The 12,141-nt window shown below is 37.0% G+C and overlaps 1 protein-coding gene across 2 annotated transcripts; it reads left to right on the plus strand.

Annotated features, from left to right (window-relative positions):
• The first annotated feature begins 5,614 nt into the window (after positions 1–5,614).
• LOC148849590 (AT-hook motif nuclear-localized protein 25-like) lies at positions 5,615–7,960 on the plus strand. 2 transcript variants are annotated; one of them, XM_088951056.1, is made up of 3 exons: positions 5,615–5,748; positions 5,903–6,073; positions 6,379–7,960. In XM_088951056.1, the coding sequence occupies exon 3, from the start codon at positions 6,463–6,465 to the stop codon at positions 7,345–7,347; it is 885 nt and encodes a 294-aa protein (XP_088807182.1). In that variant the 5' UTR covers positions 5,615–5,748; positions 5,903–6,073; positions 6,379–6,462; the 3' UTR covers positions 7,348–7,960. The 2 variants fall into 2 exon arrangements, with proteins under 2 accessions (XP_088807182.1, XP_088807183.1); XM_088951057.1 differs by having other exon boundaries at positions 5,618–6,073.
• Positions 7,961–12,141: the final 4,181 nt, after the last annotated feature.

A 12,141-nucleotide genomic window follows, 5' to 3' on the forward strand; every position in this document is an offset into this window, starting at 1 on the left:
GATATGCAGAACATAGCAATGCCTATAAGCTTCTAGGTTAGAGTCCAACATAATAATTGAAACTAGAGATGTTGAATTCTTTGAAAATAAACTATGTTTTGAATTTATAGAAAATGACAGAAAACCTGGAAGAGAAACTCGAATCTCAATACCTATCAGTAATAATAAGACCGAAAGAAAAATGACACAACTATAACACCTACAGTAGAACCTAGGAGAAGTCAAAGACAAAGAACAGAAAAACACTTAGGTTCTGGTTTTATCTCTACTCAGTCAATTATATTTTTGGTCAAGGCTTTTAGAGAAAATATTTAAAATAAGATACCCATTGTATTGAACATTGAAAATGATCCAAAGACCTACAGTGAGGCCATGACCTCTAGAGATGTTGCCTTTTAGAAAAAAGCTATAAATGATGAAATTGATTCAATAATGTCAAATAACACATGGATACTAGTAGATTTGCCTCTAAGATCAAAACCAATCAAATGTAAATGGGTGTTTAGAATAAAATACAACACTAATGAAACTGTACAAACATTTTAAGGCTATATTGGTAGCCAAAGGATTCAATCAAAAGGAAGGGATTGATTACTTTGACACCTATGCACCAGTAGCTAGAACAACTTCCATCAAAACACTTATAGCACTGGCATCCATTTATCACTTATTTGTTCATCAAATGGATATTAAAATTGCTTTCTTAAATGATGAATTAAATGAAGAGGTCTATATGAAACAACCAAAAGGATTTGTTCATCCTGAAAATGAGAAAAAAGTTTATAAACTGGTTAAATCACTATATGGTTTAAAACAAGCACCCAAACAATGGCATGAGAAATTTGATTCTTGCATTCTATCTTTTGGTTTTAAACACAACAGTGTTGATAGATGCATTTACTCAAATTTCACTAAAAATTATGGTGTAATTGTATGTCTTTATGTTGATGACATGCTTATTGTGGATACTAATATGGTTGGCATAAATGAAATTAAAAACTATTTATCCTCTATCTTCAAAATGAAAGATTTAGGAGAAAAATATATCATCTTAGAAATAAAAGTTAAAAAGCATAGTAGGGGTCATGCATTAAGCCAATCACATTACATTGAGAGAATACTTGAAAAATTAAAGCATTTAGGATTTAAATAATATAGCACACCATATAATTCTAGTATAAAGCTAATAAAAAATTCTGGTAGAACAATTGCACAACTTGAGTATGATAGTGAAATAGGAAGTCTAATGTATGCTATGTTTTGTACTAGATCTGATATTGCATTTGTAGTAAGTAACTCAGTCGATTTACAAGTAACCTCGGTGCAGAGCATTGGAAGGCAATTGGGAGAGTTCTTGGGTATCTCAAAAGAACCTTGGAACTTGGCTTGTTCTACTTTGATTATCCAATTGTACTAGAAGAGTATATTGATGCAAATTGGATTACCGGTAATGGAGATAACAAGTCCACCTCTAGATGGATTTTCATCCTTAGTGGGGGTGTGATCCTTTGGGCATCCAAGAGACAAACTTGTATATCTCACTCAATCATAAAATCCGAATTCATAGTCTTGGCGGCTGGTGGAAAAAAGGTTGAATGGATTAAGAATTTATTATTGGATATAAAAATTTGGCCTAGTCCTATGCCTCCAATTTCCGTTTACTATGATAGTGAGGTAACTCTATCAAGAGCCTATAGTGGTACCTACAATGATAAATCCAGACATATAAGTCTGAGACATGAATTTGTTAGGTAACTGATTCAAAATGGAGTCATCACCATAACTTATGTGAGGTTAAGTAAAAACTTGGATGGTTCTCTTACCAAGGGTTTGGCCAGATAATTGGTAAAAAAGACAACTAAAGAGACGAGATTAAAACCCTTTATTTAGTTACCTATAATGGTAACCCGACTTGAACTGAAAAAAACATCAGCATTGGGTTTAATGGGTAACAACAAGTTACAACAATGTGACTGTTACCACTGACATTGAGAAATTTCCCATCACAACATAAACAATGTTGTTCGTTATGATAAGAGGTTGAATTAAACTCTTAATAAAGTTCTGAAATGTGTCAAATAACGGAACATAGAAGTGGTGTCGCTTCTCATAAGAGTTTGGCTTTGCTCTTGGGATTGTTCATGAGACTAGGAAAGAAGCTCATGGCCATAACAGTGTTAAGCAAAACTTGAAACTCTTGTAGAGACTAGACATTTTGTGTGTATGGGTATCTCCGGTCTGTCTTGAGAGTAATTGGTTTATGGTCTTACCACCAATAACTTTGATAAGGCTCTGAGATATCTATACTAATAGAAGGTTTAAGTTGTTAAACACCTTTTGTATGCATAACTATGTCATAGTAGTTTGTATCGAGAGAAACCTATGTAATTGATCAATCAATATGAGGGATTATTATATTTTAATCTCATTAGAAATTAAATCTAATGGGTTTGATTGGTCAATTACATGAAAAATTGCACCTGCACACTTATTTGGAAAATAACTTTTCTCTTACTAAAACTGGTTTTGAACATGTCCCACATTGGAAAACTACAAATTTTGTTTTGAGTTTTCTAATAGGAGCTGATTTACACTCCTTAGAAATAGAAGAGGAGAGTAAGGAGGTTTGCTACTGTGCAACGCGCGTGCATGCATGTGCGACGCAATGAGGCGCTTTAGAAGTGCACTTTGCTCACACACGCTGACCGTTTATGTGATCACAAAGGGCGGGTTTGGCCTTTTGGTGCAATGTTGACCGTTGATGTGATCAATGGCCACGATTCGATCGGGTGTGATCAAGAGGCACAATTCAAAATTAACTGTTAACTACCTTTTAAATAGTCACAATGTTTGAAATTGTGATTGTTCAATGTGCCTTTTCTGAACCAGCACCTTCATGACTCTTTAGAGATTATTTAAGGAGCACAAATCAAGCATTTACACACACAACATTTTCGAAAATCACTTTCTCTCTCTCTCTCTCTCTCTCCCTCTCTCTCTCTCTCTCTCTCAATTCGGTCTGCTACAATCTCACAAAAGGTTTCATTGGAGAATCTTCAACTTTGTTGGTTGCATATTCTTGCCCAAATCTCTATTGTATCTTGTGAACGAATTTGCTTGTAACCCAACAGCAAACTCAGTGAAACTGAGTGGGGGCAAATAACATTCTGAAGACAGTGTCTTCAGACACACCTTAAAGCTTCTCCTCCAACTTTTAGTGACCATATTTCCCAACATTGTTGATGGCCACATTCATCAAGTTGAACATTGAATATATCAGTGATATAAAATACAATCAATGTTCTTGATGTGCAGCTGAATGAATATGGTCAACTAGCAATATATTGTGATCAATAGATCCAAACTCACTGGTGGCACTCACCAATCACCAATTAAGAATCAATCAAGAGATGCCTGACACGTGTACCAATCGTGATGTTGGAACATAGCTTAGGCTTGCTTGGCACTAGAGGAGATTTTATGAATGCATCCAAAATCTAATTCGGATGTACTCCTCGTAAAATCATTCGCACACCCTCTTATAGGTGTGAATTAGGGATATCTCACCATGTATAAATAAAAATATAGAAGTATTGAGATATTCCCAATGCATGGCAGTGAGGAATTGTGAGGGCAGTGTAAAGATTATGTCTGAATTCTCAATCACTCAGGTGGCATTTGATAACACTTTTTAAACCTCTAAAGTCTGAAAATGTTGTTTTTCAAACATCATAGGTGTTTGGAAGTGTATATGAATTTGGGTCTGAAAATTATTTTTAGTTTTGAAATAATAAGAGATGGGCCAGGCGTTGAACACGTTAAATGTATTTCAGACTTGGCCGAAAGTCCAAAATACCCTTGAAAATGTTGCTTGCATTTTGCCCTCTCGTCGTTCATCTTTTGCCCCCCCCCCTCTCTCTCCTTTCTTGTTCTTATTCTTCTCTCACTACTACAACTCCTCCGACGAACTAGCGGCAGCGATTTCCGGCTCTCTCTCTCTCTCTCTCTCCTTCCTACTTCTTCTTCTTCTTCTCCCCCCGTTGCAACCAAATAGTCTAATTTAGGGGTAAAATAATAAAATTAGTGAATTTTTAGATGCTGAAGGTTTAATCCAATACAAACAACCTTCTTTATTCAAAGCCTCTAAAAAGTTATAAAAAAAAAAAAAAAACAACTGTCTCTTTCCAAATTTCAGACACTTATTATCTTTTTAACTTTTCAAATTTCAGATTTATCAAATGCCACCTCAATGCAAGGTTGGACTATATCCAAATTATAATGTGGGTTATAAGCCCTAATTATTATAAGATTAATAAAAAAAATCTTGATTTGCTCCTCACAACCAAAGTTCAAATTTTTTATATGATACACCTGAATTTCGATACAATACGCCTTGTATCATGCACTTAACGATACACCTATTTATAGGTGTTTTGGGAACCGGCCTCTATTTAATGCAAAATATAGTTAAAATAGGCTCAAAATCCAAATTTTGAAAAAAAAAAACTAAAAAATATAAAGCATGCCATTTTAAGCAAGGTTCAAAATATCGATACGCCCCTGTGTATCGACAGGGACATAACGATACTTAAAATGGCACATTTTTATTTTTATTTTTTAAATTTGGTTTTTAAACCTATTTTTAACTATATTTTACATTAAATAGAGCCTGATTCCCAAAACACCTATAATAAATAGATGTATTATAAAACGCCCAACACAAAGCATACAAGACCGTATTGATATTTTAAACCTTGCTAACACCAAATTCACAACATCTCGTGTACAAATATAAATATATATATGTAAAGTAAAAACCTTTATATTTTATATTATTTGCTATGCATCTGTACTCCTTTCAAACCGAGCCATTCGCAAATCTGAATTCATTTTAGTAGTTACAGGGATCATGCTGACGTTTCATGTGGGTTCCCTTCCCGTCATCAGTGATTAATGTGAGTTTACATTTGCTTGGGAACATCTCCCGTATTTGTCATGGGAGATGTTCTCAGTATACGGTTGGAAACTTGGAATGTGTTGTAGGATGACTGTGGGGTGCAGGTGTGAATTCCTTTAATGTGGGTAGGACCAGGATTGAATTAGCATCGCTTCATCTATGCGCACATCGGGAACATCTCCCATAGATGTAAATGGGAGATAAGGTTGACCTAATACCGATGTACGTCCAGACACCGACACTTCCCACGCGTCTGATAGCTGGCGTACCCCCCACGCTTTTTTTTTTCTTTTTTTTTGACGCTTGACGGCACGTGACGACAGATGGGCCTCGTCTCGTTAAACGTTTTGGATTTGCACGTGCAATACATCCCTAAATAGTAAATACCCATGATACCCCTCCTCCTCAGAAACTTAGACCCGGATCTTAGTACCCCGATCCAGATTAGATCCGTTCGCCCTACCTAATCACTGAACTCCTCTTTCCTTTAATCGGCCTATAAATCTCATCGTAAGCATCTGAATGATTCACGTTAAGTAGTTATTATGATTTAATCTTGTAATAATCATCTATTATTATTATTATTATTATTCCATCAAACTTTTATTAAAGTAGTTATTAATAAAATATTATATATTTCATATGCTTGTTTTATCCTTCATTCCCATATGCCAAGAGCTCTTTGCTTTGTAAATGCTTCCGCTTTTAGTCCCTCTCCACGCCTTCCACCATTCTTCCATCCTCCTCGAACAGTCGAACTCCCTTTCTCTTACATTCGGAGCTCGACTCCAGTCAGTACTAAATCCATCCATTTTACAGACAAAAATCAATTTTTTTTCCTTTCATCCCCTTTCCTCTTGATAAAAATTATTCTTTATATTAGTTTTTTTCTACTGATAATCGTTCGATATTTATTAAAATGACCCTCTTTTGTTTTCATTTCAGAAATTTCTGTCCGCTTTATTTTCTCTATTGCAGTCAAAGATCTGAATCTGAGTACATAGAAGGAATTACTGGTCAGGTGAGCAGGTACACAGCAGGATTGATGGGCGCTGATTTGGGAGTTTGTTTTGGGGTATTGGATTTATGGACCCAGTGAACCACTGAAGCAAACTGGTAATACACTTTTCTGAGTTCAAATTTCTAAACTTGGATTATGATCTTGTTGTTGGGTTTGAGAAACAGCCAAGAGAAGTGCTAAGGAATAATTCAAGTTGATTAGTGCAAAAAAATAAATAAATAAAGAGAAAGAAAGATTAAAAAAAATCATTGGAGTTCTTGCCGTATGATCATTTGAATTGATGAAGAAATATGGGTATCTGAAATAAATAAATAAAACTAGCTAGAGGAGGAGGAGGAGGAGGAAGAAGAAGCGATTTTTTAAGTTTTTATTTAACTGGTTGATTTTGTTTCTTTTACAGTAATAGATAGGGAGAAAGAAATATCAGATCGAAGAAACAGATAAAAAGCTGGCAAGCAAGTGGTGGGAGAGAGTAGATGTGGCGATGACGGGCTTGGAACCAGGCCCAGGTTCTCGCTACGTCCACCAGCTTCTCGGGCCGGAGTTGCACTTACAAAGATCATCACAGACACAACACCAAACAAACCAAATCTTCGACTCGAAGAACTCCCCAGAGAAGGATCAGAAGACCGACTCGAACTCAGCCACGACAAGCTCCGGCGCAGCAGCAGCCATCGCCACTCGCCGGCCGCGCGGCCGGCCTCTAGGCTCCAAAAACAAGCCGAAACCACCGATAATCGTCACCTGGGACAGCCCCAGCGCACTCCGATCGCATGTTCTTGAAGTCTCGGCAGGCGCGGATGTGGTCGAGTGTGTATCAAATTACGCAAGGCGGAGGGGGCGTGGAGTATGCGTCCTTAGCGGCGGTGGAACAGTCGTCAATGTGACGCTGCGTCAGCCAGCAGCACCTGCAGGGAGCGTAGTAACACTGCACGGTCGGTTCGAGATACTTTCGCTGTCGGGAACAGTGCTTCCGCCACCGGCTCCACCTGGAGCAGGTGGACTAATGATATTTTTGGCAGGAGGGCAGGGACAGGTTGTTGGGGGCAGTGTCGTGGGCCCTTTGGTTGCTTCGGGTCCAGTGATGCTAATGGCTGCATCATTTGCGACTGCCATGTTTGAAAGACTACCATTGGAGGTGGAGGGAGAGGAGTCACCGGTGCAGGTCCAGCCCTCGGCATCACAGTCATCAGGTGTTACAGGTGGTGGCCCTGGTGCGCAATTGGGTGAGAGTTCAGGTGGAAGCGGTGGAGGAGCTGCTGCTACTGGTGGTGTTTCTTTCTACAATTTGGGAGTGAACACGCTCAACTATCAGTTTCCTGGAGATGTTTTTGGCTGGAACGGCAATGCTTCAAGGCCTCCATTTTAATGGTGAATCCGGGGAGATGGATTTGAGTGTCGATCTCTTCTGGGCGGTAAGTAGTTTTGACATTTGACCTCGTAATTAAGGGTTGATTAATTTGGGTCTCGGCTTTAAGAACAACCGAGAGACGAGGGTACAGCTTTTTCTGCAATAAAAGCCATAACCTGTAAAGAAATCGGCCATTTTCATAACGGGGGCGATGAACACAAGTAGCAGCAGTGGAAGAAGGACCAGATGAACCCCTAATGCAAGTATTAAAATGCTGTAATTTCATGAAGTACTCGTTATTTGCAGAAGGGCAGAAAGATATATGAAGCCTATTTAGACAGAAGCTGAAAGATTAAAAAAAAAATCCAGTCTGAACTTGAAGAAAAGGATTTGCAGACTTTCCAAAAGGTCAGTGAATGCAAATTCATGTACAAAATTTTCTTTTCTTGGTTTCTACTCGTTCTCCATGTATACTCATTTCTAGATGCTACTGAGGGGGAGTACAGTCTACTTACCCAAAAAAAAAAAAAAAAATCTTTTGTAAGCAGTTGTTCCATGCCTGTACCACTTCATTGTGTATACGTTTTCTTCCCTTCGAATATATATCATATGTTTGCGGGTTGCTTGTGAATGTTTCCACATTAAACATATGAATAAATATGTGAAAAATGATATTATTATTAAGGGTACGTGTGTTGTCTTCTTTCTAATTGTTCTATGTCTAATCGTTGTACTAGAGAAGTTAATAACTACTGATGATGAGGAGGAAAATAAAAAGAAAAGAAAAACCTAGTACTGATATTTGATTTGATCAAACCCTAGTTTTTAGGTTGTTTCACAAGTTACAATAGACTAAAACTTTATCCGCCTTGCGCCTAGGTGTGGGGATCTAATTGATTTTTCTGCACACCCAAATAAGAAAATGACAAGGGGAAAAACCCTAAAACTAAGCTTTTTTTTTTTTTTTCTTCACTTCAAAAATCCAAGTTACTGTAACTGTAACGATAGAAGACCAACGAAGTGCATATCTCCCTCTCTCAACATTTGCTGGCATGCAGAGAGTTACAGAAGTAGACAAAAGGAAGCTCTCTTCCTTGTTACTAAGCATGAATGGATAGGTGACTGTGCAGCAGTCTGCAAGATTACAAATATATGCATCACTTTCTTCTTGTAATATAATAGATGAATGCAATTTATAAATGCTCCAAGGTGTTTCTTGTAAACGGGATAAAAAGAAGAAAACCCACTTTCCCAGGAAATGAGACATGAGGAAATGAGACATGAGACAAAGAAAGGAATGGAAATCATAATATATAGATTATAGAGAACGCACTTCTTTGGAAATTGGAATTGTTTTTCCTCCTTTGCTTTCTTTTTGGTTGTCTTTGACAGGCTGTTCCCGAAACTCCTCCAAATGCCCACTAAACATGCATTATCTAATTTTTAACTTTTCCTTTGATGAAAGGAAGTCCAAGGTGAATTAGATTAGATATACGTAATATATATATATATATATATATATATATATATATATATATATATACTGCCGTCAAGAATGGAGTCAAGGACAACAAAGTAAATTTATTGGTGTCCAAGGCCGAGAGGTTCAACCTGCTGTAAGCATGAGAAGATAGCACGTCAGAGGCCTTAGGTGATATTCTAGAGTAAAAACTCAGATGGTAAAGTTCGTCAAGTACTAAAGAGGTGCTTAGTACTTGAAACAAGAGTTCAGTGCTTAGTCCTTAACAACTCATAAGAGGTCTCAAGATTAAAAATGCAAAAAAACAAGAGTAAATAAGATGGATTTACCTTATATTGACACCCCCTCTATAATTGACCTGGCCATGGAGTGGTTGGAAGCAGTTAGAGGTAAAGTATTATTGATGCCACGTGGCACAATCTGAGGCCTGCTATATGCGCCTACATCAATATATATATATATATATATATATATATATATATATATATATATATATATATATATATTTTGCCTTGCCAAGTTGCCACATGCAGCTAGCTTGTTAATTTCTTGTATCGGTTGGTAGGTTCAAGGGGCATCGTTGTTATCTCTTTGAGTTTCTTGTTGGACAGCGAATTCTCGAACAGACAAAATGCAAATTATGCTAAGCACGCATGCATCCAACAGATGGACAAGCACTGCTCGACAGAGATTTCAGTTTCTTGTTGCCTCCTTCCTGTCTGGACTGTGTACGTGATAAGAAGTCATAATCCTTGAAAAAGAAGAAATAGAAGAAAGAAGAAAAAAGAAAAATTGAAAGGAGGAGGTAATAAATAATGCAGATTGAACTGTCACATACTCGTCTATATTTGTTAAATGATTGGTCTAGAAAACCTGTTTTTCTAACGTGCATTCATCTTATTTCACTTTCAGTAGTGTAGCGTATCCTTATGCTGTTTTTATATCGATCTAAGTAGCATTAGTGTTTGTAATTTCTTCATTGTTTATACCGATTGCTCTTTGCTTTTGTCTCTTCATTAACAACATAAATATAGTAAGTAAACCCATTCAATAATCTTGTTAGCTTATGTTTGGGTTGGTAGTTTTGAGTTTTTACATCAGTTGAGATTCAAATTAGGTTTATATTTAGTGTTTGTTCTTTTAACCTAATTAAATTCATCTAGTTTAGATCCTAATTTATTAGAGATAGCCAAAAGGGGTTAAAGATTTGATGGGAGAGAGGGGGGGTTAAGAATGATAGAAATTATCAAAGACAATTAAAAAACCACATGTTTGAGAAATGCAAGGTGAAGGTTTCACACATTGGGAAGGACTTGGGATCTGCTCCTCACACCGGATGCCTTACACCGACCTCACAGGCACATTTCACCATGCATTGAGTACGGTAGATGTTCCCAATGCATGGTGGGATTAGACCTGTTCATGGACCGGGTAGCCCGATGGCCCGGCCCGGCCTGCACCCCAATTGGACTTGGTCATGTAATTAGGCCCGTGGGCCTGACCTTGGACCTAACACAGTAAGTCCGACTGTGCTACAGGCCAGGCTTGGGATTTGTCAAAAAAGCCCGGCCCGACTCAGCATTATATATTTTATAAAATATATAATATGTAATTTATATATTATATAAAATATATAAATAATATAATATTTATAATTTAATATATACATTTTTTATTCTTTTCTTTATAATCTCTCTCTCTCTCTCTCTCTCTCTCTCTCTCTCTCTCTCTCTCTCTCTCTCTCTCTCTCTCTCTCTCTCTCTCTCTCTCTCTCTCTCTCTCTCTCTCTATATATATATATATATATATATATATATATATATATATATATATATTCAGTCGCTAACAGTATGGGCTAAATTTTGGACTCGGGCCCAAGTTGTAGGCCCGATGGTCAGGCCGGGCTCGGGCCTTAAAAAATTCTGTTAATACAGAGTGAAAGCCCAACCCAGCCCATGAATAGGTCTAGGTGGGATGTGCCTGTGGGATGGTCTTCAACTATCATTTTGAATTAACAGATCTGGTTTTATTGGGAACATCTCCTTATAGATGAAAACATACAAGCACAGCAGATATTCCCAATGTACAAATGCAACGTGCTGTGAGGTGGGTGCGTGATTGGGTGATTGGGTGTGAAGAGGAAATCGAAACTCAGTGGAAGAAACCCATATGAGCTATATAGTGAGAGGATCCCTCGCCTATATAGCTAACACAAAAAATTGAAACAACGAAATAGAGATTTATTTACTTTTCATGGTATCTTTGAGTGATATGGAACCTCAAGATTACGCAAGAGCAGCAGTTAAGAAGTGTATATAGTAGACTGTAGGCCCACAATGAGCTGAATCCCAGTAAAGACAGACAATTTTGAAGTCATTAAACATTTCTAGCGTCTGTACTACTTGTAACTCAATCTGAACTGTTCATTAGAAAAATCTATCTAATGAAACACTTCGATAAACAGAAAAGTTTTCATCAACCATCTTAACGGCTTTTTAGATCTCTCTTGCAATATCTGTTTCGATCGGAGCAACATTCCTTGATGGCTAGACCTCGTGCACAAAGCATTTTCACTCACTCTAACAGACATAGATTAACAAATAATATCAATGATCTTATATTTTTAATAAATTCAAATTCTTCTTCTGCTTCTTGAAATTGAAAACATTCCTTAATGGGGTCAAGTAGGAAACTTCAAAATGCAACCAGTCATATTTTTTAAAAATTTATAAAGTTATATACAAGCCACCAATGTTAATCTGTCCTCTCTTCAACGCAGCTTTTTTAACTAATTGTACCAAAAAAAAATTAATATTGACCAATGAAATTTTCAATATTTTAATAGACCCATTAATACCTCCTTTTGGGGGAGATTTGGGATCAAATTTCGTTGCCATCAGGATTAGGGAGGTTGAGGAGAGTGCAAATATAAATATGTACAGTATAAATACAAATAATCCCACAAGTAGATAACATATTAACATCATCATCATAATGCAAGAAATAAGGGAATTTTACTAACAATGCTTCCAACGATAAGAATGATTTTTTTTCTTAATTACTTACATGTCTCGATCATATGGTTTTGAAAACCAGACCGGATTGGTCGGATCGATCAGATAACCGGTTTCATTTCACCCTAAAATTGCTTTTTGGCCAAAAAACGTTGATTTGGTCAATGACCCACTGACCTGGGCAGTCAAATCATTGATCCAAACAACGGTTTTTTGCCTTTTTTTTATATATAAGTCAGAACAGCCTATCCGTTCAAAATGGACTATCAAACCGTTGAACCCAAGAATCAGCCCCGGAACAGTTCCATGTCCTGTCTG

The sequence above is a fragment of the Nelumbo lutea genome, chromosome 6 (assembly GCF_056320005.1).
Source record: "Nelumbo lutea isolate HS-2025 chromosome 6, American lotus-T2T, whole genome shotgun sequence".
NCBI lineage: Eukaryota > Viridiplantae > Streptophyta > Magnoliopsida > Proteales > Nelumbonaceae > Nelumbo > Nelumbo lutea.